Source organism: Hibiscus syriacus, unplaced genomic scaffold (genome assembly GCF_006381635.1).
Source record: "Hibiscus syriacus cultivar Baekdansim isolate YM2019G1 unplaced genomic scaffold, ASM638163v2 tig00110361_pilon, whole genome shotgun sequence".
In the NCBI taxonomy this organism is placed as follows: domain Eukaryota; kingdom Viridiplantae; phylum Streptophyta; class Magnoliopsida; order Malvales; family Malvaceae; genus Hibiscus; species Hibiscus syriacus.
The window spans coordinates 7,226-35,197 of record NW_024062702.1 but is presented as its reverse complement, the minus strand read 5'-3'; the positions used below and the strand labels follow the sequence as shown (position 1 = coordinate 35,197).

Genomic DNA, 27,972 nt, shown 5'->3' with positions numbered 1-27,972 from the left:
TAAACCCAGAATCAAACGGGGAAACGCCCAAGTGTTAAAAAAAGATTCCTTTTCTGTTCTTAAAGCGCGAGAGGCCAATTAAAAAAACTCTTCTGCAACTGCAACCACTATGATTTGCTATTTTAATCACTTGCTGGCGCCCTTTGTCGGGGTACGCTTCCCGATTGCTAAGCCTTTCGTATTGAGAGCCCAGAACCCCATGGCTTCTGATCTCTCCTCCGACAACTCCGTCTTCCGCGGCGTCTCCTCCTCTCCTCCCATCCGCCGCCGTGATATAGTCTTCGTCGTCAATCCTCGAGGTTTTTCTTCTTTTTCCCACTTTTTGTTTTGTTTGTTTCCGGAGAAAATGGCTTGCTTCCCGGATTTCTTATGCTTGATTGAGTGAGGGATTTGAAGCAGGTGCTAATGGGAGAACCGGTAAAGAGTGGAAGAAACTGCTTCCTTATCTTCAATCTCGCCTCGGTAGTGATTGTAACGTGAGTTTGATTTTTCATTTTTTCGATTAATCATCGCTTAATTAAATCTTTTCCCCCTTTTTTGCCAGTCTTTTGCCACTCAAATGAGAGTTCAAAGTGTGTTTTTTTGGGTGAATTTTGCTGAAACTCTTTTACATGTGTGGCAGATATGTGAATCTTTGACTTCTGGTCCTTCTCATGCGATTGACATTACTAGAGAGGTAGGAATAACGGCCTCCTTTACGATTCTTTTTTTCCCAATTGAGACTATGAGGTTGAGTTGGAGTTAAGAGTCGCTATATATATTTGAAAGTTATAAACGGGTAATGGGTTGCAGGCTATAAGGGAGGGTGTTCATGCTGTCATTGCAGTTGGAGGTGATGGAACGCTTCATGAGGTGCATATTTTATTTTTTTCTATTTCATTTTGAAGTATATAATCAAATATGGTTCCAAGATCGCTGTAATCTTGTAGCATCTTCTATATTTCTCCCTTCTATTTGCGTTTTTAGTTTAGAAGAGTAGATGATAGTTTGTTTAATCCTTTTTTGGATATGATGAGCAGGTTGTTAATGGATTCTTTTGGGATGGGAAACCTGTTGCTCATCAGAAAATAGAGGCTGTTCATTCAACAGCTCTTGGAGTAAGAATTCCCATTAACCTTTTTCTTCTTGTCCCTTTCTTTTTGTAAGGATTCTTGCCAGGCTCTGATGATTGACAATCGTGAATCTATATGTTCTTGCACAATTTTCTTTGCTTGCTTGCCAGTAATCTTTTTGATATTTTTTTTCTGAGGAACATATAACAATGTTTCTGTTTCTTGCAGCTCATTCCCTTGGGCACAGGGTCAGATTTTGCCCGAACATTGGGCTGGTTAGTTTGTGCTTATCCAGTGTAGATTAATTTGTTTCAAGATTTTATGATATTATTGCTTTGTGTCAAGTGTTTGTTGTTCTGTTTTTCTCAGGAAAAATGATCCCCGTGAAGCCATAGAACGAATTGCTAAAGGTATTTTAATGCCCTTTCTGGATCTATTTCTCCCCTGTTAATTTCTAGTAAATACAAGCAGTATTTGGTTTTACTTTCCTAGGATTTCCTGATGCTGCTGTATCTTAGGGGTGAGATCACGAATTGACGTTGGTGTCATTAGCAGAGAAGGGGAAGGATCTTGTTATTTCATAAATGTTGCTGATATCCATCTGTAAGGTTCACTTGGTCATTTTTTAGAAATAAGCCTTGATAAAACATAAGCTCATTTCACTATCCTCACCGCAGTCTTTTTGTGGAATTTTACAGGAGTGCAAAGGCAGGTTACTATGCTTCAAGATACAAGAAATTTGGAAACTTGTGCTATGTTATTGGTGCTTTGCAAGCCTTTATGGGCCACCGTAACCAGGATCTTAGAATCAAGGTATACACTTGGGATCTGAAATGTATTCCATTTTCAAAGGTGCTTCTATGAGCTGATACATTAGGTTATGCTGTAGCCCTTATCATGCTTAATTTCACATGACAGTGTTTAGAGTTTTGACCATAATAGTACTTTATACAGGTAAATGAGGGTGAGTGGCAAACGTGCTCTCAAGTGACAGCCCTCTGTGTTGGAAATGCAAAGTACTTCGGTGGTGGCATGAAAATTACACCAAATGCCGATCCTCGTAGTGGAAGTTTTGAGGTGAAATAGTTTTTCTGTTCATCTATGTGATAACTAGTATTTGTTAATTCTGAGGTACAATGATAGTCTGTTTAAAATTTGCCCTACACTTTGCAGGTTGTCATTCTTCAGGACTTCAAGTGGTATGACTTCCTTCTAAAACTGCACAAGCTATACAATGGGACACATTTGTCCGTGAAAAATGTGACCTCAAGAAAGTAAGCATCATCTCTTTTTGGTCTTGCAGCATTATTTTGGTATCCTTTCTGCGTGCCCTCTCCCTTTTGTTGTCTTCTTTCCTGATTTATGTGTTCTTTATTGAATGAGTAATCGTTCATAACCTTAACTCAAAGTATGAGATGGTTGATAACATTCTTTTTTAATGGTCGATTTGTTTTGCTTCTAAACTCTTCAATGCACCATTTTCCTTGGATGGGTTTCCACTCATATTTTAGAGCCTTGAAAATCTAGAATACTATATCTTATTTGAGCCCTGAAAATCTTTAATACTATATCAAGGTTTGGTGCTCGCTTTAATAATGATAGGAGCGATGAAACTCAAGAAATGATGGCCCAATAACCTTGTTGTCCTCAAACTTTTGGAGGGCAGCTATCCATTATGTTCTGTTTCCTTGAATTATTATGTTTAGGGCAGTAATAATATGTCATCTGTTGAGTTTTAATGAAGCTTGACGTCAATGGGATTTTTTTAAGCCTAAAACTGTAAAAGAGATGGTATCGATATAGATAAGTTACAAACCGAGGCTGTTTTCTTTTGTTGCAGTGTTTATACGATCGAAGTAGATGACATCAGCGGCAGCGGCAGCATTTTCGTTCAGTCTGATGGGGAACATTTAGGATTTCTTCCTAGGAAGTTGTCTATTCTACCTGCTGCTATCGAGATGATTTGCTGAGTCGAACCCCCATAATAAACATCTGTTTTTGATCCGATATCCGAAACTATGCATCTCAATGCATAAAGTTGAGTAAGACAAGCAATTGATCTCCCATCAAGCTTAGAAGTAGGAATATAGACAATGATGGAGATGAGTCATTTGTGGATCGTGTTACCCTTCCTAAAGTATTAAATTATTGTGCTTATGATGGGTAAATTTTGAGAAAGCACCATCTTTCACCATTACTGGCGACCTCTTTTTACGTTGCATAATGACAATTACCTCTCAAATTTTGCCCCTTTTTTCTTTTAAATATTTTAGCTCTCTTTTGGATGAAAAATGATTAACCGTGAACACATGTTGATGTGATATATGTTATGTTATTCAAAGTAATAATGTGACATGAGTAAGTTAATAATTAAAACACGTAAAAATATTACGTTAATAATATAAATTGATTAATAGTCAATTAATAATTTATATTTAATATGTTCTGTTTTGATAAAAATTTATAATATCGAAAGATTATAATATTAAAAAAAGATTGAGTAATCATTTATGCAAGTAGTGTTAAAGAGTGTTTTTTTCTTTTATCGTTAGGCCTTTTTACATTTATGCTGTAGGATTGGTTATTTTTACTTTACGTGTTTAGCCTTTAAATTAGTTTTAATTCATTTTAATATCTAATTTTTTAATTTTTTTAAATCACACAGAAAGTTTAATTTTTGTTTTATTTTAGTACTCATGTTTAAAATTTAATGTTATGTTTTGAAAAAAAATGAAAGTTTAGGTACTAAAACTGATCAAAATTGATAGTTTAGTTACTAAATGCATTAAGTTTTTAATGTCGAGATACTAAAATGAAACAAAAACTAAATATTAGGTATGATTTTGAAAATAAAAATAAAATTTTAGGTACTAAAACTAATAATTTATATATTAAATGCGTAGTCTACCATTACGAATCACAACGGATCAAATATCTATATTTTTGAATTATTTGAATTTAGCTATGCAGATTTATTTAAGTACCTGAAATTATTTTATTTATAAATTATATAAGTTATATTACCCGAATTTGAATTAAATATCATTATAAGTTAAACATGTTAGTTTGCAATCTGAGTTTAATTTTAAATCATGTCAAATAGTCGAAATATATTTTCACATTTTATAATTAAAAATTGGATTTTTAATATTTAAATTATCGTTTACTATTTTTTCTTCTCGAATTTAAATAATTTTTTTTTCTTGAATTTAAATTAATGATTAAAATAAGATAGATTAAAAATAAAAAGAATCGCCGATATATTTCACCTTGTTTTTAATCACCAGTGATTCACCAAAATTTTGTGCCAGCTCTGTACTGGAAGAGAAAATACAAAAAAAACAATAACAAGATAAATAGGGTAAATTAAAGTTTACTCACTAAAATATAGTCTCTCTCATATTTTACTTATTATACCTTTAAGATTTTAAATTTAGTCATTAAACTTTATACATTAAATCTTTTTATCGCTCGATATTTTTCTTTTCTAAACTCTGATGACGTGGCATCTTCCTTACTCGTTTACTCCTCTACAACGCAAACTTGCACTTCACTATATATGTTTGCATCTACGCACCTAAAATCATTACTCAAGCTTTTCATCTATTCCTCGCCTTATGTTTGCATTGAAGTTCTTAATACCAGCATTGGTCATCGTCTTCGAGACCCAAAGGAACTCTGCGCTTTGCTCCTGCAAATATAATAAGAGGAATGTTGGCGACTAGGAGTATGATATGGCGAATATATGATGAACACGTAGATGAAGAAATCAGTTATGGCATTACTGATAAGCATCTAGATATGCAATTAAAATAACCATTAAGAATATTTCTCCTGGAATGAAGCTCTGGGGAGTTGTTGCTGAAGTAAATAAAACTATCTACCTTCTATGGTCGTACATGTGTGCGAGAGGACGACGTGGACCGCGTGACTGTGAGGTGGATGAGGAGACGATCGATGAGATTGTGAAGAAGGGGGACTGTTGTGGAGCATTGATGGATGCATGCACCGACGATAATGGTGGAGGTAAGGAAACGGGCCAAGAGTGAAGTGGGAGATGGAGAGGTAAGAGAAAGAAGAAGATGAAAATTAGAAAATATTTTAATTTAGCCACCTTATAACCCGTTATAAATTTAATGTATAAAATTTAGTGATTAGATCGAAAATAATTAAAAATATATTGAGTGAATTAGGAGATGGTGTAAAATTCAGTTAATAAATGTGTAATTTACTCAAATAAAAAAGGATAAACTACAATATTTTATTCTGTTTTAATTGTCTATTTTTTTTTAAAATCATGCTTAACATTAACATTAAGTTTTAATTTTATTTTAAAACTATTAACAAAATTATTGACATGATATATTTTAATAATGATATGATATTATTTTATGATAAGACGTCAGTATCATCGTTAATTTTTTATTAATAGAATATCGAAATAAATTAAAACTAATAATTAGACTGATGTGAGTTAAAAAATAATTAAATATTCAAAGTGGAATAAAAAAATAATTATGTTATATGGTTTAACCAATAAATAAATAGAGTGGAATTGAAGGTGGAATCTTCAAGGGAAGACTCAAAAATTTTCTTGTTCAAAGGGTTCACACTCTCATCTTTGAAAAATCCAAAATGAAAATAGAATACTTTTACGCCTACTTACGCGCTCTCCCAAATTATGCCCCTCATTTCGTCTCTCTCTGAATTTCAGCTGTTATCAACACTACTGCAGAAGATTTTTCTGAATTTCGGGTTGGTAGCCGGGTCCGGGTTGTATCCAAGATTCGAATCCAGAACTCATGTTGATGGAGCCGAGCTCAGGGTCTGGGGATCACAGCATCAAAGGTATATCAACTCATGGTGGATTCTATGTTCAGTACAACGTTTATGGTAACCTCTTCCAAGTTCCCTCAAAATACGTTCCTCCTATTCGCCCCATCGGCCGTGGTGCTTACGGTATTGTCTGGTAAGATTTTGTTCTTCTTTTAGCTTTGTTTCCTTCAAAGTTCTTATGTTGATTCTTCGTCTCTTCTACTTGATAGTTCAGGAATTGGAAATATATATTATATCTATTGATTTTATTAAGTTATTTACATGTTTCGATGGGGACTTTGTAATATTAAGGCCTGTGTGTTTAGATTGATAGTTTTTTCTCTTCTGATTTAAGGGCAATATAATCTTATTTTCCATGGTGAATTAATAATTTGCCATATAGCATTGGGAGTGTGGCTCTGATTATCATCTTTTAGCTGTATTTGCTGCGTGATTGCATTTTTAATGATATTAAGCTGCAAAATTTATAACCCCATTGAAGTGAATGGGGTTGCAAGAAAGTAACCTCTCTGTTTATTAGGCTTGCTGATCTATTTTTAGTAATAATGTGAAAATGAGATGTGGTTTGCCCCCCTTCCCATTTTTGTTAGTGCTGCTGTTAACTCAGAGACACGAGAGGAGGTCGCTATAAAGAAAATCGGTAATGCATTTGATAACCAGATTGATGCCAAAAGGACATTGCGAGAGATCAAGCTTCTTCGTCACCTGGATCATGAGAATGTAAGTTCTGTTTAAACAATAGACCCCCCTAATTGTTAGGCTCCTTGCTGACTGCAATGGTCAGGTTCCTGCTGTTTCCGTGTATACAATCAGTGGGAATGAAACACTTATTTTTTCTTCGTCATGTAAGGCTTTGACCATACTTGAAATGGAGACATTAACATCACATTTTACCCTAATTTGTTTAATTATAGGAATTTGGGTTAACTTTGCTGTCTATTTTGAGTTTCCGAGGAGGATTATCTTTACACCCTAGTAACTTTTAACCATTAAGCAAGGGCCAGTCTTCTGATATTGTGCTTAAACCTTTCCTATTCATTTAATTGTTAGAACTCACGATCTAACCACACTTTTCCGTAATCCGGAAAGAGCTGCCGTTATCATTCTTTATATTATTCGATGAAATGGTAGAAGTAAAACTAGAAATGCCTATGCAAATCTCTAACTAAATTCTCATATTAGATGTATAATTTTTTAGTTACTTTCTTACTGTTAGGCGTGGGTATAACGTTCCTCTGCTTCATAAATCTGCATTTCAATAATGATTTGAGGTTCTGCTAAAGTAGTCAATGCTGATTGTGGAATTATAGTTTAACTGGGTTTATTTGTCTTCAGGTTATTGCCATCAAGGACATCATACGGCCTCCACAGAGGGAGAACTTTAATGATGTTTACATCGTTTATGAATTGATGGACACTGATCTTCATCAAATCATACGATCCAATCAATCATTGGTAGATGATCATTGTCGGGTTGGTATCAATTACTTCCGTTTGTATAAAATATGTTGGGATATTCGTGCTGTTTTTTGTCATATTTGGTTAGGAACATGGTATGATTCCCATTGAGTAGCATAGAAGCTGGAAATATTGTTGATTATGCAGTCTATTCTTGCAGTACTTTCTATATCAGGTTCTACGAGGGCTCAAATATGTACATTCCGCAAATGTTTTGCATCGGGATTTAAAGCCTGACAATTTATTTCTAAACGCAAACTGTGACCTTAAAATTGGAGATTTTGGGCTTGCAAGGACATCTGAAACTGATTTCATGACAGAATATGTAGTTACTCGTTGGTAGCGTGCACCGGAATTGCTTCTTAATTGTTCTGAGTACACCACTGCGATTGATATTTGGTCTGTGGGTTGCATACTTGGTGAAATCATGAGTAGACAACCCCTCTTCCCCGGCAAAGATTATGTCCATCAGCTGAAGCTTATCACAGAGGTATGGTGTCTAGATTTTTCTCATGAATATACCTGGAAACTCTTTAGATATTCCTTTAACGCCTTACTATTCCTCATATTCCGGAAATCATTTAATTGCATCCTACCATGTCATTTGTTATAAGTTTGGCCCTTTGATTGTGAGACTCCATGATGCATTTTGCTTTCTCAGTAGTACATAACTTTTAATTCTAAAGACGAGATCATCCATTGGCTTGGGACTTGCTTTTAACGTCATCTATCATTAGTCTTTTACCTCTACATCTGTTTCTAATTCTTTAAATTTGATATTGACTCTGCACTTGATTGTGATCATAACATGCTTGTTCTTTTAATGGTGCTCCTATTTCATGAATAATTGTGTCGTAAGAAATGCCATCGGTATTATTCCTATCTCCCAAAAACCGAACACAGTTTTCCCTTGTGCATATTGAATGGAAGTTCAAGTAAGGTAAGTCGTAAATAATTTCTTTTTCCTTGGAATAGCTTATAAGTTCTCCTGATGATTCCAGCCTTGGGTTCCTTCGAAGCGACAATGCCCGAAGATATGTTAGGCAGCTTCCACAATACCCAAGGCAAAATTTCTCTGCTAGGTTCCCAAACATGTCTGGTGCCATTGATTTGCTAGAAAAGATGCTCATCTTTGATCCCCATAGGCGCATTACAGGTAAAACTTCTGTTCAAGCCACAGCCTTCTATTTTGTGCTGAACTTTTGTTCAAACATTAAAAAATTTTCAAGCATATATTGTTTGTTGCAGTGGATGAGGCTCTGTCACCCTTACTTGGCACCACTACATGACATAAATGAGGAGCCAGTTTGCCCTACATCTTTCAGTTTTGATTTTGAGCAACCATCTTTTACTGAAGAAAATATTAAGGAGCTCATCTACAGGGAGTCTCTAAAATTCAACCCTGACCCAATGTGTTGAGGATTATGCCTTCAAGACTCATTAATCCCTTCCAGGCTACAAGGATAAACAGAATTACGTTGCATTTTCTCAAAACATGATCCTCGAAACATGACTGTAGAATCATTTGGTTTTTGTCAATGTAATACAATCCCCTGCCATTTCTTTTGCTGTCATTCTTTGTCTAGTTCTCTTTGCAGACTCGATAAATTTAGTTGTATCTTTTTATAAATAAATACTATTAATTTCATTGAAGTTGAATATTAATCAAGTTGTCTAATTAAGCATGTAATTTTTTTTTATTTCAATTTATCTAAATATATAAAAATTAAGTCCACCACTTTATTTAAATAGTCGTTTAGATTGCAATTAAGACATAAAATTATAATCTTTCAGATGCATTTCTTTAAATGGTAAATTACAAATTTCATCATTGAATTTTACTCGCTCTCTTATTTTGCTCACCGAACTTTAAAAATTTTCAATATCCTCGTCGAACTTAATACATTAAGTTTTTTACCACTAAACTTTACTCGCTCTTCTATTTTGACGACACTGTTAAAAACATCGTTTTAAAAAACAAAAATTTCACCGAAATAACGTCTTTTTGTATCTATATAACTGCTCATTTTAACACCGTTAACTATTTAACAGATCCGTGGACAAAAAAATCCAATGTATTAAATTCAGTAAGAAAATTGAAAAGATTTAAAGTATATCGAGTGAAATAGGAGGAAGAGTAAAATTCAGTTACCAATTTTATAATTTACCCTTCTTTAAAAATAAAATTTGTTATAAGATTTTTTTTATTTGAGTTTATGGGATGGGAATATAATAAATAAATACATTATAGAATGATTATGATCTCAAGCAATGTTTCAAAGAGAGTTGCTTCAGTTTTAGGTGCCTAGAAAAAATGGAGACCGTAATTCAAACCCCCATACTTTCTAACTTTATTATTTCAGTATCAAAACCCCAGAGAGGAATTCTGAAACAAAAAATATTATACAGCGAAAACTCGGGAAACAAGCACTCAATACTCTCTCTCTCTCTACATGGTAGCCTCTAACTGATGCTTTTTTTATGATATGCAGACGCTTAAAGAAACACCAATTTACAAGCTATGCTATAAGCTGCCAAGTCCTGGGAAGATCACACCTGCTATCTCACACACACATGCATACATACATACACACACATCTAACTCTGTTAGCAAGTTAACGTGCAGGATCTTACTCCCGCAACCTGTGGCATTCAATCATGTCATGAAATGAGAATGAGCCGACGATAAAAAGAAAAGGACATGCACCGTTTCAGAGACACCAAAGTTTACCTTACTATGCTGTCGGAACAGCACTTGCTGATTTTAGAGAGCGGATGTCATTGTATGAAAGTTTAACACCTCCAGACTCGGCATCGTATGTCGAAAGCAACCTTCTCTGCATTGATTTTTATTATTAGTCAGTAAGGAAACGAACCTATACATTGTGATGATTGAGATGACAGACGTTGCATTTGATCTTTCGACACTAGCCAGAAGTGGCAATAATAGCTAAATTCTTGGCTCAAAACTTGAATTCAGAACAGAAGAGAAGCCAAGAAGTGGGGTAACAAATAACTCTAGAACAATATCACAAGGTGTTATACAAGACAACTAAAATACAGATAGGAGATCGAGTAATCAGTTCAGACTCAAACTTATTTCACCAATAGATGTGCAGACTTTTCCATCAAAAACTGTTTCATGCACAATGTAAAATATATTGCAAGAGCAAACAGTTAATATAAGACATGCTGAAGATAAGGAAAGAGAATTTACATGATCCTCAAACTCGGGGCTTGTCAAATTGACAGAGAGGTTTCTCATTAACAACAGAACCTGCAAAGAGGCGAGAACAGCACCATCAGTTAACCATAAGCATTTAAGCAACCATCCCCCCCCCTTTTTTTTTTGTGGGGGGGGGGGGGAAAGAGAGGGAGGAGGAGAAGATTATTGACGTCATCTAGGTTGACATACAGTCTCCAAATTTATTGGGTCCATCTGCTTCAACTTCTGCAAATGGCCGCTTGAACCAGGGTCAAAGACACTGCCAATGAAGCTGTAGACCTGAGCAAAATCTGGCAGAACTGCATCATATAGAAAGCAAACCTATCACTACTGGGACAAGGAAACCTCAGGGTGTGATAACAAAATTCTGCTCAGGACAACTTCTAATTATCTTGTGATCTTAATAACCCAGTGCTAGACTAACAATTACGGCAAGTGTTAATAGTCAAGCATTTTGCTGTGTTAAGACTATGCGATTCAAAATCCACAAGTATCATGTCTGCCTGTAATAGATATGGGAAAAACTGAAAAGAGCAGAAAGGGAGTACAGAATAACATCAACAAAAAAAAATTGATTTCTTAATGTAAGTATCATGATCATTTCCTTGCAAATGGAGAAAAGTGAATATTTTGTAACAATAGATAAACCTAAAATAGATGAGAAAAGTAAACAATAAAGTTTATCAAGTATAAAGTGAATATGTCAAACCAAGCAGGCTTAAATCTTGATAACAAGCACTTAATTCTGTAATAAGCAGCAGGGTTAAATCCCTAGTTGAGGTACATTATAGCAGATATTAAGATGTGGCATGAAGCTTCCATTTAGAAGCTAAACTTCCTAGAAATTGCATGCATGAGAAAACATGTTTCTTGACGTCATAGCTTAGAGACATGCAAACATGGTACATCATACCAGTATGAAGCCCAAGGTAGAAATAAAACGCTAACCTCTAGATGGCTTCCAATGATCTCCCCGGTCAACTGTTTCACCAAATGAACATGTTCTGGGTGTGCTTTCACTACTACTACTGTAACAAGAATTATGCACAACAGTTGGTCCAGCTAACACTGCATCATCTACATACATACATGACCATACGTTATACTTTTAAGATTTGAGAGGAAGTATAAAGGAGGTAAAAAAAGTGGTGAAACAATTAAATAAACCTTTAGTCACTTGAGATACAGCGACAGGTGGCACAGAGTTGAAACTCCAGGAAGGCAAAGATGCAGGGGCAATCAGATTTCCAGGCACTGATGATGAATCTCGTCTGTATGTAAAACCAGGTTCATGCAAAGCAGATGAAGATTGAAATGGTCCAGAAACTCGGGGTGCAACAGAAGCTATACATATACAAAATAACAATGTCAATTCAAGATCAAGAATTACAAAAGGAAGATATAGATGATATCGAAATGCTGGCCATACTGACCATTTTTGGGAGCTTTTTGTGGGTACGGATGATCTGCTTTCCTTTTTGGTCGAGGGGGAGGTACATGTTCACTAGTCCCGTTTTTCTGAACCTTTAGAAAATACTTCTGTGCATGACTACGGATCTGCCAAGAGCATCCATTGATACATTCAGTAAAACATGCATGGAAAGAATTCATGACATCTTCCAAATTACCTGGATCACTGTCTTTGACCCAACAAATGCTTCAATCTTCTTCCAATCACGATCAAATCTAAAACGAGTAACACAAAATTAAAAAAGTCAACACCTTGAGCCAGAAAGTCGGCCTCTAAAATGTAAGGCAACAGACTTGCTCAATGTTTAAGTACCATGGGGGCCAACACTAACTTAAAATGTTTGCATTCAATTAACTTCATCCCACATGCATGAAGTGCAGATTTAGAATCAATATCTTATCCCAGCCACTCATCAACAAAAGGTCATTTTTTGCAGAGGACAAAAACAAATCATTGAAATAAATTACAAGAATATAAATAAAAGTGGTGCAGAGTGCAGACCGGAGATTCAAATTGCGGTCTGAGATAGTTTTGGTGCATCCACTTTCATTGCAGTTGCAGACCCTAAACCACGCTAGCTGAACTAAAAACCGCCAAAACATAAACTCTAAGCATTACAAACAAGAATTTTAACTACATATTCACCTTGAATTAACAACACCCAATTAAAAAAATAATAATTCCCAGCAATCAAATAAGATTAATAAAACAAACAAACAAAAAGAAGGAGACTTGTGTGTCTCACGTAGATATATCCAAACAAGAAAAATTAAGAAAATTTACTGACAATTGAAGAGCTTCGAGAAACTTCTCGTGTTCCTGCTCAGTCCAGCTCTTTCTAGATTTGGTAATAGTGTACGGCTTCCGGATTTTCTTACTGGGATCGTCGGAATATACGGTTGTGTTGCTGGCAGTGGAGGTGGGGGGAGGAGGTGGAGCCTGTGGCGGCACAGAATTAGCACCGGGGAGTCCCATATTAATGGGATCGAAATAGTAAAAACCTTGAGCAGGGTTGGGATTGACGGACACCATAAAGCTTGAAAAATTCGCAACCTTTAGCTTCTCTTTGATTTCGACTTCGATTTCAGTGCTTAGCTTCGTTGTGTTTCGTTTTTTCGGTTCCAGTTCGTTCGTTCTTTCCTTCTTCGGAAAGTCAGACCAAACGCGGTGAGGAACTGACTAACCCTGGCTTTATAAAAGGAGAGAAAATCACATTTCTGGATTTTACCTAAAGCAGGGGAGAGGCGCGGCCGTACACGTGGAGTAATATAAACCATTAGTTTCGAAGGGGAGGCAGTGGCGGATCCCAGTGCCATTTTATTTATTTTTTTAATAGATAAAAAATAGGGTTTTTACTAGGCATGGCAGTTAGGATTCTCCACCGCCTTTAAAGGGGCAGGTTTTACCGGTTTGGTTTGCCCGCATACCTTGGATTTACCCCCTTTTTTTACTGAGAAATTACTTTAAAAAGTGAAACTTAATACTAGTAATCCTTAATATCCATTCATTTTCAATTCATCTTATTAATTTTATAAAATTAACCCCAATGGAATGAAACTAGCTATTGGCAACAAAACTTTAAACGGCTGTTTCTCATTTTATCATTTTATCGTTATCCGATCAAGGGTGACGTGAGTGAGTCAGTGACAACTGAGTAATAAAAAGCCAACCAACGTCAACCCGCACGTTTCGGCTTACCAAAAAGCCGATATAGAATTTACTTGAAACTCAACTTTTTGTTCTCTCATGATCAATGCTTTGATCCAGGATACAACTACAATAAATTACAAATTTAAAACGCCTCGAATTGAAACATACAGAATACTGCATATATACACAACACCAACAATCCTTTATAAGGACAACAGACAACAGCAATCCTTTATAAGGAAACAGATAAAGCAATGACATTGCATCCCTAAAAACATCCGAGTGCATATCTGTGGCACCTACTCTCGAAGAACAGAATAAACTTCCCACATCCCACCATGTACCATACAACACAAAGCCAGCAACATTACAATTCAACTCTGCATAATTATAAGAGCAATAACATTCTTCATGTGCTAAGGCCATAAATAAAATCTTTGTTGTAAGATTTCTAAAACAATCAATGTTTCTCACAGGATGCCACAATTCCCTTAACATGATGGAATCAAAAATCATTATGGATTTATAGTCACTTCACTCACTTGAAATGCCAATTTTACCTGCTTATTGCGGTGTCTAATCAATTCATTTCCACCTTTATTATTCCCTTCGTCAATCTTTTCATCCTCCGGATTTGCATCCAGCGTCGAACTAAGCCTAGATCCACTTTTCCTCCAAGGAGCAGGTATAATCTTGGTAAATATCAAGGGCACACCCGCAGAACACCCCCCACTATATAAACTTCAATGCCAGGCACTGAAACCCCATTTTTAGTTGAAAAAGAACTGAATTCCCAGGCTCCATTACCGCTGCCGCCATATAACATTTCATGCTCCATTCACCTTCTATCCTCTCCAAAGAGCCACACGGCATCATCTTTCCATTCTCGTGCACCTCGAATTCAAACCCTCCCGTGACGCGAACGCTATCCGTGCTTACATAAGTGACCTTGGATGATTCTCGGTTGAGACGGTCGTGGCGGAGGGTAAACGAAGCGGAATCAGAAGCCGGGATTTCGAGGGAGAAACCAATTTCACGGCAGAGGTAGCAGAGGGTGAGGTGATCCGGCACACTGTCAACTAGGCAGGGCGCGATTCGAAAGTAAAATAGACGGATTTCCAACCACGCAGAGAAATTGCTCATGATATCGTAGGGATATGAGGTTTTCGGGATCACGCTGTTGATAGCCCATGGCTTTAGCAGGGTGAGAACTGGGAAATGATTGAGAAATCAATGAAATTTGGGGATAAACATGAATAACGAAACGAGAACTCGTAGGGAAACCAATGAAACTTAGGGTTTGGGCGATACATTCAAAGAAAGAAAGAGGAAATGGGCAATGGTTAAAACTTAAAAATCCACCGTCTACTGTGGGTCTAATATTTTGCAGGCAATCAACACAATAGCCCAACAATGCATTTATTTTCTGATAAACTATCAAAATGGGGGAATTTTTTGAATAACGATTTGGAAAAATAAATCTAGGGACAAATCATTTGTTGAAATAGGATGAATGCTACATTATCATATAAAACACATAGATTAACATGGGATACCCATGCATGACGCATGCAACATTATGCGTTACATAGTTTTTTTATATTTTGATTTTTTTATTTAAGGTTTATGGTTTAGATTTAGGGTATAAGGATTAGAGTTTAGGGCTTAAGGTTTTAGTATGATCTAGGGGTTAGGGTTTAGGATTTACAATTTAAGATTTAGGGCTTAAGATTTAAATTTAATTTGGACTATTATTGTAAACAATAAAAAAATAAATATTGGGTTTAAGATTCGAACAATTACTTTTTCCACATTGTTACAACAAAAAAATAAATTCAAATATTGAACCCTTAAAATTAAATAGTCCAAATTAAATCCAAATCTTAAACTATAAACCATAAACCCTAACCCTAATTCATAAATTCTAACCCTTAAATCATACATAAACCCTAAACTATAACTCTTATACCTAAATATAAACCCTAAACCTTATATTCAAAAAATATGAGGGAAAAGAGACAACAACTAACGCATGGTGCTCCATGTGCCATGCATAAGCATTACATGAATTACACGATATTATAGCATTCACCTTATCTCAACAAATAATTCACCCTAAATGTTATTCGACGATTTTTTTTTCAAAATATTATTCAAAAAATTTTGCCATCAAAATCGTCACTTTTATTTTAGGTGTGTTTATTTTTACATTAATTTAAAACAATATCGTTTTAATTATTTATATATTTGATTCATAGCATTTTGATCATTGTGACATTATAAATATTAATTTGATAATATAACAGATTAATAAAAAGATTTAATTTTTAATTTAAAATAAAATAATAATTTATTCTTTAAATTTTAAATGAAATATTAATTTAATTGTTAAATCCGAAATCATATATCACCCTCACTATGATCATTAATCACCACGTAATTATGTTCCTTTTTCGACAAAAATACAAGAGCTTATAATGTATAGAATGATACCTTTCCTTATTCCACATGTTTTATATCCCTTAAAAAGGAATATAAAATTTCTTTCATTTAAAAAGACCATAATGCCCTTCCAATATCCCATCTTTGATATAAAGTCCTAAACAAAATTTCCAAAATTAGTCCTTGAATTTTTCAATTTATTCAATTTAAACCACCAAATTTTAACTCCTTACATTTTAGTCACTGGCCCGATGTTTGGGGTGTTATATTTAGGTATCAAAATATTGACAGATATACATACTTACATCGGTGTAATTGTGTGTAATTACTACATTATTTTTTATTTCACTCATGTTACATATATGAGTTGTACAACAAAATATCATATCGAATTGTTTGAAAAAATTAATAGAAAACATAAAAAAATATAAATAAAAATATGTTGACAAAATTAATCATAAAATAAATGTAATGAAACACAACAAAAATAAAATTTAAATCAAACAGATACATAAGAAATCAAAAATATTATATTTTAATTTTAATTTTATATGTATCATATTATTTTATTAAAAAATCTGAAATCATTAAAAAAAAGAAATAAAATAAATTAATAATTATGTAATTATATACAAAAGCAAGGATCGCTTTGAAACAAATTAAAGTTTAATGTGTAAAACGAAAGTGAGAAGAAATTGAGCGGTGAACATTGTAGTTTAAGATTTAAAGATAGGCATGGTAGTTTGCACTAAAATCATTTTACCTGGTCGTGTTTTGAGTTCATTGATAAATCATCTGTAAGCTCTCCCCGCTGGTTTTCACTTTCTTCGATAGTAGTTCAGTCTCTCTCTGTTCTCTTCATTGCCTACGTTTTGTTTCTCTCTCCTATTCTGCATTTCTTGTTTTCATTCGGACTTTCTTTATTTTTTTCCCTTTATAATCTGTCCTAACCTTTCTATTATTTTTTCAAATCCCGCCTTATTCCCCTTCTTTTTCTTGCTTTCAACACCCTTTCTTTTCTCTTTCGCAACACTTTCTCAGAATCCCTCAAAATAGAGGAAAAAGAAAGCGTTCAAAGCTCATCACGAATGAAGGTCTGCTTCTTCCTTTGGGATCTCTCTCTGTTTTCCTTCAATGGTTTCCGATTATTCGTTTGCTTTTTAATTTGGTCTCGTTTTCTCCGTCTCTTATCTTTTGTCGTGGGTTTGAACTTTGAAGAGAATCGTAAGGCTTTGTTCTTGAATTCGGTTTTGATTATTAAAATCTGAATTTAATGGACCCTAAGAATCAATGGTGTCTCTTTCGCCGATTTTTTTTAATTTTTTTAATCTTTTCGGCTATAATAAAATATAAATTCTGGGTTTTGCTTGCGGGATGTAATTTTTTCTATGAATCCAAAGGATATTAGGTTTTTTGCAATCTTATTTGATGATTCAAATAAAAAAAATGACTAATTTTTTTAATGCTTACTGAAACAGATCTCTTTTTGTTAATGCAGAAGATTGTGCTGAAGCTGGATTTGCATGATGACAAAGCCAAGCACAGGGCTTTCAAAACAGTCTCAACTCTTTCAGGTACATACGTGACCTTTATTATTATGCGTTTACTTGTAGTAAGACACAGAAAATGATGGGACTTGTTAATTGGATTGTTATTTGTTAAAAGACCCTCTTGGGGATCTTGATGACAACAAATTCTTCATCTTGTCAGTTATTGATTCTTAATTCCTCTGATTTCTACATGCTATGTTGTTCTTTTGTGCTGACATGTTGATTAGTTAGCATGTGTTTCTCATTGCTTTGCCTGATAGGAATTGATTCCATTGCCATGGATATGAAAGCCAAGCAATTGACGGTGATCGGAACGGTTGATGCTGTGAATGTGGTGAGCAAATTACGCAAGAACTGGTCGACCAGTATAGTATCGGTCGGGCCAGCGAAGGAGCCGGAGAAGGAAGAACCAAAGAAGGAGGAGCCAAAGAAGGAAGAACCAAAGAAAGAAGAGGAACCCAAGAAAGAAGAGGAGCCGAAGAAGGAAGAGGAACCGAAGAAGGAAGAGGAACCGAAGAAGGAAGAGGAGCCGAAGAAGGAAGAAGAACCGAAGAAGGAAGAAGAACCGAAGAAGGAAGAGGAGCCTAGGAAAGAAGAAGAAGCTAAGAAAGAGGAGGAGAAGAAGGAAGAGGAGCAACAGCTGCAGCCGCAGCCACCGGTGGACCCGGTTTTGGAGCTTGTCAAGGCCTACAGAGCATACAATCCACAGATGACCACTTCTTACTATGTTCAAAGCATTGAAGAGAATCCAAATGCTTGTGTTATTTGTTAAAGGCGAACCAAGGAAAAGAAAGAGTGTGTGTATATAGATGGATGGTGATGGTGCGCCTTGGTAATGTAATCCATTTTGGTTTTAATGTATTAGTTAAGGTGTTGTAGAGTGAATAAATGGAAACTTTGAACTTGTTTTGATCAACCATTTCTCATTTCTGCAATTTATTGTGCTTCTTTTGAATCCAATTCAGTTTGCTCATGTAGATTTATGTATAGAAAAATGCCAACTTTTTATTTGATCTCTTAAAAATAGTTTAGAGGTAGGTTGTAAATTAGCCCTCTTCTTCCAGTTTACATCTTATAATAAAAATATACAATCAACACTTATAATAACATGCGCATATATATAAGATTTACGAGTGCTTTATAAAGAAAAAGAGTTGCGAAAAGTTTTTGTGTTCTTAAAGAAAATAATAATTAAATTTATGAACTATTTTACAGCCAATAAAATTTTTAAAATTATAAAATTAATTATTATTAGAAAATATCAAATTACATTATCAAAAAGTGTCACATGACAAAATATTTTTTTTAAAAAAAAAGAAAATATTTAATATCTTTAAAAATATCTGATTTTCAAGGAAAAATATTTTAACAAATTTAGTTATAAAAAATGATTTTATAACATTTAGAATTTTAATCATATTTAATATTTTCCAAAAATTCCAAATCTTTTAAATTTATAAATATTATATATGTTTTTAATCTTTAAAATAAAATATTTTTTGAAATGTCATAAGCACTAGTGTAACACGATGTATGATTTTAATCGTTAAAAATAGATAAATTTAACTATCAAGTATCAACATCATTAAATGAGTAAATTGATATAATAATAATAATTTAATATTAAAAAATAAAAAATATATTATTAATTAATGGGAAATTATCAACATCCAAGTCTTAGGCCTAACCTGTATACAAAAAGTAAAAAAATAAGCCAACTCTGGAGCCTAATCTATCCTGGTCATTGATGTTGTGGATTGGTGACAAAGCAGAAAGTCGTGTGGACATTAAACTTCTAAACACTTATCTTAACCACTAAATGCAATTATTTATCCCTAAAATAAATGTGGTCTTCTTTTATAGATTGAGCCATTCTATTGAATTTGTTGATTCGGTAGTGAAATATGGATAATTTTAAATGTCCATTATTTACTTTAAATTAGGAAAATAGACAAATCACCTATTTAGGTATTACGTATACAACTAAAAATAAAATTACAAAGCTTAAAATTTACTTTTTTTTCTTCATTTTCACTATTTTTTTTTTATAAATTTTAAGTCCAATTCTAATTCTACTTAGAGGGAAAGATAGAATAATTGTGCTCCGAAAAAAAAAATTAAAACTCATGACCTAAAAAATATGAATAAACAATTTACTAACCAACTAAATGTACATTCTATGCCTAAAAGAATATCTTATTTAAATTTTCATTTATTTATTTTTAATAAAAGAATCAAAATATAATTTGTAATATAATATATGTATTTTTTTTTGTCTTTTCGGTTCCTAAAGTTATGTTTTGATTAATTTGGACCGGTCCAGGTCGTACACCTAAATTTGATGGATGAGTCTCTTAATGGATTTTTTTTGTACAAACAAAAACTTGCACTCGAAACTTACTTAAATGATATCAACCTGGCTACCACTTAAACCAACCCATTGATGTTGGTAATATAATTCATGTATTCATATTATACTTTTATCAATAATTTTGTTACTATAAGTCAATACAGTTCAAGTAATTCGATTACTCGTTTATAAATTAAAACGAGCAAATTTAATATATTTATAACTAAATTATATTAATCAAATAAAATTATTTTTAATAATCTTATTTATTTAGATAAGATGTCATAATCACGTCATGTTCCATTGCATGCCCCAATTGTGTTTATCCGGACAATTTTAAATCCACCGAAACCCCATTGCATGCACCTAACTACTTTGTGATTTTAGGCCAAAAAGGGAAAATTGAGGAAAAATGTTAAAAATCTCTTATGATCTAGAATTTATATTAAAAATGTTCATACGTGATTTGGAGATTGATTTGGATCAATTTGGAAGCTTAAAATAGAAAAGGGTCACTTTACAAGTTTTGAGAATTGGGGGACTTTATTATATAAATATATTAATTAAGGTGTTCAATGTTGAATTTTAATGTTGGAATTTTAAGTTGGATTAAGAATGAAGGATCATTATGAATTAAATGGAAAAGTTGATATGAATTCTAAAAACAATTCATGGTTAGAGGTTTGATTTTGGAAAATTGGTAAAAGTTGAGGATCAAATCACAAATATGGAAAACTTGGAAATTTAAGTGAAAATGTTATGTGGAGTTTTGATGAATTTAGGGGAGGAAAAAGGGACTTGAATGGTCAATTAGAAGTGTTAAGGTAAACATTTATGTTGTGACATAGAATTTATATCGAATGAGCATCAAACGATTTTTAGAAATTTATTTTCTAATGTGTGCATATTTTAGTAAGACTCTAACATGTGGTTTGAATCGTATATATTTTGCAAATGGTGTTCATTTAGATTATGATTGAAATCAGGATCAAACAATATTAAAGCTAAGGAGAAGCTTAAGGATGAAATGTGAATTTCTAAGGAAGGTTGCAAGCTAAACACACAGGTGAGTGCATATTTAATGTGTATTTATGTTATCGAATGAACATTGACTTGCGTTGAGCCTATGATGGAGTTACTATAGTAAGAAGTGAATCCTAAATATTGTGTGATTTGTGATTCATGTATAAATGTTCATTTGGTAAGCTAATAAAATTATGGAATAAGCTAAGGGTGTTAATCAGGGAAAGTTACCTAGAAATTATGATTTGAACCATAAGTTTATAAAATCATCATAAATTAAAAAGAAGTTATTAGAGAATGATATCTATACCGTTTGATTTGTATATCAGTCTAGTTTCGTTTAAAATAAATGAATATTGATTTCGAGGTGTAGACAAAAAGATATGAATTTTTAATTTAGGATAGATCAGAAAACAAGGCATCAGATTCTGCTCAAAACAATTTTTGTAAGTCAGTTTTGAAAAATCACTATAAATTGTACAAATTGAATTAGAAGACGTTCATTATATGGTTAGATTCGTATTTGAGTCTAGCTTCCATTGGTATAAACGAATAACTTTTTAGTGTGCGTATTAATGCAAAATAATGTTTCTTTGAAGGTAGTGCAAACTACCAGAATACAAAATTGTGATAAATTTCATAATCGAAATGAAGGATCATATTAAAGCTTAGTGAGGCTTATATTTTGACTTGTATATAAAATGTCAAGTGAATGCAGTTTATTAATTTAATTATTATGATTGAGAAAGACTTGTGATAAGTCAACATCAAATGTTTTTAATAGAAAAAGAATTTTGAATCATATTATGAAATATTTTCATAATATTTTCTAAAATGATTTAAGATTGATTTCGGCTATGAATTGCCAAATTGTTCTAATTTATGTTATGATTATTTTTTAATGGCATTTGATATTTGATTTGAATTATAAAATCCATTGTATATGCATTGAGAGTTAGTGATACAATTGACATACCATGAGATTGAGTGATTGTGTATTTTGCACTATAAGTGCGTTTTGGTACCTTTGTGTACATTTATTTTGCACTAATTGTGCGTTCTGAGCTTCACGATGTATTGACATTGTGAGTTGTCGATATATAAGTTATTATGCAATATAGTGATGTTGTGTTCTACAGTACTTATATTTATGTGTTTCACCAAGGGTGCGTTCAGTTTTGAAGTTATGACTACGTTCAATTTTGCAATTATGACTGTGTTCAATTTTAGTAGTTACGTCTGCGTTCAATTTAAGCAATTATGACTACTTATTGTGCACACACTCGTTCTGACTCGTGTACCTAATATTCTCAGTTGTGTACGTTGGGATATGAAAGTAAATGTGAAAGTTGTGAAAAGTATCTAAAAGAAAAGAACATGAAAATGAAAGTTCTGAAATATATACGAATGAAAAAAAAAATGGAACATTTGTAATGTCTGATATTGATATATATGATTTTGATAAATTATGAGATAATGATTTTCAGGTTCCTGGAGAAGAAAAATGGCTTGTATAGTCCGGTTTGGAAGTTTCATGATTTTATTTATATTTCTTTTTTTAATGTAATTTTTGACATTCTATGTTATTTCTCAGTTGTGTTACTGCTTCACTAAGTTTTACTTAGCGTGTGATGATTTTCATGCGTAGATTTGAACATAGAAAAGAACGTGAAGTGAGGAGCATCTCGAGCATCTTTTCAAAAAAATCATACATAATATCAATATCAGTAAGACATCTTACCTTTGACTTATCTAATTAGCATGCATATTAATTATGTGTGTTTTCGTTGCTTTGAAAAGTTTGGTTATAAGTCGGGTTGTGTTATATAAATTAGTATACATGGTATATATGTTATTAGCTATAGTTAATATTCACCAGGAAAAGAATTTATGAAATTATAATTATAATCCTATCGAAATGGATTTTTATGTAGGTAGTTTTTAGGCAGTTTCATTTTAAATATGATTCGGTGTCGAATTACCAAACTACTTGAAATCAGATCTGATTTTAACGTTAAACTATTAAAATTTAAAGCTATGTGATTTATGAATGTTATGAAAAAGGGAATGAATAAGTTTTCAAAAAGTTTTAAATTTGACCCGATTGAGTTTTGCAAAGTGATTAAAAGTTAATGTAACATCTTTAACTCGTAATTGAGTACATTTGCGGGTTAAGGGTGAACACATTAATTGAAAGTTTTGTGGTAAAGCCCAATCTTTAAATATGTATTTTGCGTTACAAAATAGTTCATCTCATTGAAAATTTTATTTTCCTTATAATTTCATTTATAGTTTTATTTTTTAAATTTTATTTTGCATTCAAATAAACTCTCAACTTTAGTTTATAACGTAAACATGCTCTTGACATTAGAAAAATCTTTTGTTTTAAATAGTATATTTTTAATAAATATTATTTAAAAATTTCCGATCTCTTCTTACTTATAATTTAGAAGATAATGCATGTTTAAACATGCCATAAATGAAAATATAAAATATCCGTTATAAATAATTGGCTTAATTCCCAAATAAGTGCCCAAATTATCTCTTTTGTGCCAAATAAGTGCCTATAATTTTTTTTGCTCATCCGGGTGCCTAATGTTACAAATATTAACCTTTTAGGAGCCCAGGTCGTCAGCCCATTAGTTTTTCCCGTTAAGTGACACGTGTCAACACCTGATAATTTAAAAATTTTATATATGATTTTAAAAAAATAAAGTTATATATTTTTAAAAAAGAAAAAAATACAAATTTTAAAATAACCCCTAAAGTTTAAAAACTTTCATTTCAACCCCTAAACCAACGTCGATCGTTGCCCTTTACCGTCGAAGAAGCTCCTCACTACCTCCCCTCCCCTGACGACCGTAACCCCTATGAAAACGTGACCGGTTGACGATCAATAGACCACAAATTCATGAATCCTATGATGAAAATCGTGATCTCACACGATTTCTACGGTGAATCAGTGACAACTATGACAACATATAACTAGGATGATGTCAAGGGCTACGTCGACGACGGAGTTGGTGACCGGAGAAGGCGCCAGCACGGATTAAGGTTAGAATTTAGTATTTTGGTTTGTTTTATAATATAAGAAAAGTTAGGATTTTTTATAAACATAATAATATTTTTATAAAAAATAAATTTCAAAATTACCAAGTATTGACACGTGGCACTTAAAGGGAAAAACTAACTGTTTTGATGACCTAGACACATAAAATAGTAACGTTTGTAACGTTAGTCACCCGGATGGATAAAAAACCGTAGGCACTTATTTGGTGAAAAAAATAGTTTGAGCACTTATTTAGGCATTAAGCCTAAATAATTTGAAGTACTTTTATCCACTGTATTATGAATTAAATTTTGTGGTGATCACTGAACAGTTTGAGTGTTATACAGAGATAGACTAGATTATTAATATTACGGCTTTAATTATTTAAATTATCTTCATTTCGTTTGATTTAACAATTTAATTAATGATATTTAGAAAAAAATTATTAGGTGGAATGCAGATTACGTCGAATAATTGTAAAATAATATGGATTATATTTAATGGAACGTTAATTCAACCTCCTTACATCTAATTCGGACTATTCCAATCATCACAACATTAAATTGAATCAAAATTCCACCGACCTCAATAAACTCTAACCATAGTTAACATGTTCTTCAACCACCCAATTCATGAAATTCATCATCCAAGCATGATTTTCATGTAATTTTCATATCAAATGATAGAAAATTTCAAGATGATTAATTCTCTATCTAATAGTTTAACCCAAAAATAGATCGAATAAGCCTAAAAATAAATTTGAAAATCCTCACCTCTTGAGCATGGAGTTCACGGCAGCAACAAAAAGAAAAGAAGCTGATTTTTCATCTATTTTCCTTGATAATTATAACCTAAAACACTTGTCACCTTTTAATATAATTAAATATAAAGTTTAATTTATGAGAAATCTCAAAATTATTATTAATGAACCGTGATAATTATCCATTGTCATTTCAAGTATATTCTATTAAAATATCCCATAGTCAAAGATTAATCAATTTGAAGATGGCTTTCTATTTTGGCCTTGCAATTTTTAAAAATTACAATTTAGTCACTAAATATTTCCAATTTCAGCTAAATAAGGAAAATTAACTTTAATTCCACTTATTCATGCTAAATTTCATAATATTTCCAATCTTTATCTAGCATCCTTCAAATTTTCATGAAATTTCTGTTCGATTCGATTATCTAATTTCTTATCGAATTTTACTGCTTTAAAGCTTTTAGGACAAATCCCGAATAAAAATTCTGATTCCCACGAAAACATTTATTTCGGGACAGACTATTTATTTACAAACCAAAATTTATAACTTTTAAAAATATATATTTTTGGTCCCTAAAATTTATAAATTCATATTTTAATCACTAAACTTTCAAAAATTGCACTTTGATCACTAATCAAAATTTTGGGTATTAAATAATGGGCCTTTTCTATTCCAATTGACCGAAAAGTACAAAGTGATCTATTGCTACTACCCTCCAGATTGCGGTAAAATTAGCCCAATAGACTAGACATGTAGAAAAACTAGCTATTAAGTCATATTTAAAATTAATTTAAGATTTTTAGTATTTATTACATTGACTTAAAATTTATCAAATCAACGTGATGAGTTTGAATAAAAATATTATTTTGATAAATTCATCATGTGAACATGACGAGTTTATCCTGCACTGTAATATTTGCAGTAGATTTCAAAAATAAAATCAAGGTTGATTTAATGAACTAATTTACTTACCCGCTTGACTTATTAGATCAATTTCGCCTTGAAATTGCAAGCTATTAGCTTTGGTAATAAGGTTTTATATTTAAATATTTTTATCTTTTAGGTTTGTTTTATTATTTATATTTAAAGTGTATCATTTAGAAGAAAAAAAATAGCAAAAAAATAAACAATGAGCATAGGAAAATCTAAACTTGCACATATAGGGATATTTTTGTAAATATTGTGTCAGGTAGATGCAGGTTGCCAACAAATTTAGACCAAATGAAAATCCATCAAATTAAATTATTTATTCTATACCTAATCAAATATTTAGTTGCGAAACGTTGATACAAGTGGTTGAGAATAAGAAATTTGAGTTTGTAAAGTCAAGTTCGAATTTTACCATCGTCACTCTTGGTAGACAATCTGTAAATTCTTATGTAAATCTCAATTGAGTCTTAGATATGTTTTGATCCTGAACAGAGAAAACCACCCGACCTACACTTTATAGTATATAAAAAAATTTTAAACACTTCATCACATTTGGGTTGGAAGTTTCGGTCGTTTTGGTTTAATTATTTGTCAAACTATTTTTTTCTCCCATTTTAAGTTTAAATACTTATTATTCTTTATTCTTTTAAGACGAAACAATTTTGTTCCTTCTAATATTTTGTCAAAGTTTCGTTCTTACATTTCGTATTATTCCTCGTAATAAAATTGTTTTTACAATTACTAATTTTAATATATAATTGAGATAGATACATGGTTTCTCTAAAAAAAATTATAATGGTGTATCGTAAATTTACTTTTGTTACATTAAATTAAAATAAGATCATCAAATGACAACAACGTTAAATGAATATATATAAAAAAAGAAATGTATAATGTATCAAAAATTTATAAGCAAAAAATATAATTCGAGAATCAACATAAATAAATCACACGTGACACGATATTTAACTTGATTTATTTTATATATTTTTACGGGTGAAATAAACAAATAATTTACTATAAACATAAAGATTACTAAGTGCATAAGTGATAAACTTTTCTCTATTTCATAAACCCGATGTATTTATCGCAAAACTCCGTGTATCGTAAAATATCTTATAATATTTTTATAAAACCATCTCTACAATATAAACTCTAATAATTACGTAAATCACAAAAAATAATCTTTCTAAAATAATTATTTTTCATTTTTAAAGATTAATGTATTATAGATTTATAGGAAAAACAAAGTTAATCGTCGAGAATAATTATTTTATAAAAAAACTAACTATTTATTTATCAAATAAAATTAAAATCGAATTAGCCAGTGCTCGACATGTGGGCTATTCGCCACTACAATTTACCCACCCACTAGAAGTGGTAAAATGTTGGAAAAGTTAAAAGCCCCACGTATTGTAAACCTTGTAGAGCTGTTCCCATCATGTTCCTCTCCTTTTTCAATCAATGGGAACGGATGTAAAAATTTATATAAGATTGTGAATTTAATAAATTATATTAAAAAATTTAAGAAGTGTGAAATTATAAAATTTTAAGAATTATGAAATTAAAAAAATTAATAAAATCTAAAATATAAGAAAATTTAAAATTTTAGGTTTCGAGCCTTTTTGTCCATCCCTGCTTTCAATGTCTCAATCATCCAATCCCATTGAATTCATTCATTCATTCATACAAATTATAGTGTTTGGTCTAAAAGGAGCTTTATATATATTTGAAATAATAATAATTATGAGCATTGACGAAATCAAATAGGTAATTTAACCTAAAGATAGATAAATAATTGATAAAATAACTTGAGTGACCGAAAATGCCTTATAATTTACGATTTTAATCGATTTTTTTTGGATTTGTAAAAATAACCAACGAATTCGCAATACAGTTTTCAAATTCGCAACGCGAATTCGTCAATTTCGTAACTCGAATTCGCCAAATTCGCAACTCGAATTCGCCAAATTCGCAACTCAATTACCAGTATAGGTAAACACGGTAGAAAAAAATCTGGATTCGCCAATTTCGCAACGCGAATTCGCCAGCCAATTTCGCAACTCAATTACCGATATAGGCACGAATTCGTGTTTGTTCAAATTGGAAAATTCTAGTCCACGTATGAATCACTCAGCTAAACCTACGCCTGTAAATGAATTGAACAAACA

General features: G+C 32.3%; 4 protein-coding genes and 1 pseudogene across 4 annotated transcripts; 3 read left to right on the top strand and 2 right to left on the bottom strand.

Annotated features, from left to right (window-relative positions):
• Positions 1 to 35: 35 nt before the first annotated feature.
• LOC120121173 (sphingoid long-chain bases kinase 2, mitochondrial-like) lies at positions 36 to 25,293 on the top strand. Its single transcript, XM_039140604.1, has 13 exons — positions 36 to 299; positions 400 to 476; positions 623 to 676; positions 793 to 852; positions 1,020 to 1,097; positions 1,281 to 1,327; positions 1,422 to 1,462; positions 1,571 to 1,655; positions 1,751 to 1,865; positions 2,007 to 2,129; positions 2,226 to 2,326; positions 2,893 to 3,054; positions 25,277 to 25,293. The coding sequence occupies exons 1-12, from the start codon at positions 110 to 112 to the stop codon at positions 3,020 to 3,022; spliced, it is 1,101 nt and encodes a 366-aa protein (XP_038996535.1). The 5' UTR covers positions 36 to 109; the 3' UTR covers positions 3,023 to 3,054; positions 25,277 to 25,293.
• On the top strand, positions 5,781 to 27,530 carry LOC120121172 (annotated as a pseudogene).
• On the bottom strand, positions 9,665 to 13,210 carry LOC120121174 (protein REVEILLE 3-like). Its single transcript, XM_039140605.1, has 9 exons — positions 12,831 to 13,210; positions 12,201 to 12,258; positions 12,006 to 12,129; positions 11,740 to 11,916; positions 11,521 to 11,649; positions 10,762 to 10,871; positions 10,564 to 10,623; positions 10,078 to 10,183; positions 9,665 to 9,989 (listed from the first exon to the last, which is right to left on the bottom strand). Exons 1-8 carry the CDS (start codon positions 13,073 to 13,075, stop codon positions 10,082 to 10,084), a joined length of 1,005 nt encoding a protein of 334 aa, XP_038996536.1. The 5' UTR covers positions 13,076 to 13,210; the 3' UTR covers positions 9,665 to 9,989; positions 10,078 to 10,081.
• LOC120121176 (uncharacterized protein At1g01500-like) lies at positions 14,061 to 15,019 on the bottom strand. Its single transcript, XM_039140607.1, has one exon. It carries the CDS (start codon positions 14,834 to 14,836, stop codon positions 14,426 to 14,428), a length of 411 nt encoding a protein of 136 aa, XP_038996538.1. The 5' UTR covers positions 14,837 to 15,019; the 3' UTR covers positions 14,061 to 14,425.
• On the top strand, positions 16,982 to 18,587 carry LOC120121175 (heavy metal-associated isoprenylated plant protein 39-like). Its single transcript, XM_039140606.1, has 3 exons — positions 16,982 to 17,229; positions 17,634 to 17,709; positions 17,946 to 18,587. Exons 1-3 carry the CDS (start codon positions 17,224 to 17,226, stop codon positions 18,455 to 18,457), a joined length of 594 nt encoding a protein of 197 aa, XP_038996537.1. The 5' UTR covers positions 16,982 to 17,223; the 3' UTR covers positions 18,458 to 18,587.
• Positions 27,531 to 27,972: the final 442 nt, after the last annotated feature.

Bases quoted from the DNA above. Each gene is read 5' to 3' on its own strand.
- LOC120121173 (XM_039140604.1), top strand. From the start codon at position 110: ATGATTTGCTATTTTAATCACTTGCTGGCGCCCTTTGTCGGGGTACGC. The intron at 853-1,019 runs GTGCATATTTTA...TATGATGAGCAG, and splicing joins GTGATGGAACGCTTCATGAG to GTTGTTAATGGATTCTTTTG. The intron at 1,328-1,421 runs GTTAGTTTGTGC...TGTTTTTCTCAG, and splicing joins TTTGCCCGAACATTGGGCTG to GAAAAATGATCCCCGTGAAG.
- LOC120121174 (XM_039140605.1), bottom strand. From the start codon at position 13,075: ATGGTGTCCGTCAATCCCAACCCTGCTCAAGGTTTTTACTATTTCGAT. The intron at 11,917-12,005 runs GTCAGTATGGCC...GTATATGTATAG, and splicing joins ACAAAAAGCTCCCAAAAATG to CTTCTGTTGCACCCCGAGTT. The intron at 11,650-11,739 runs GTTTATTTAATT...GTATGTATGTAG, and splicing joins TGTATCTCAAGTGACTAAAG to ATGATGCAGTGTTAGCTGGA.
- LOC120121176 (XM_039140607.1), bottom strand. From the start codon at position 14,836: ATGAGCAATTTCTCTGCGTGGTTGGAAATCCGTCTATTTTACTTTCGA.
- LOC120121175 (XM_039140606.1), top strand. The intron at 17,710-17,945 runs GTACATACGTGA...TTTGCCTGATAG, and splicing joins AACAGTCTCAACTCTTTCAG to GAATTGATTCCATTGCCATG.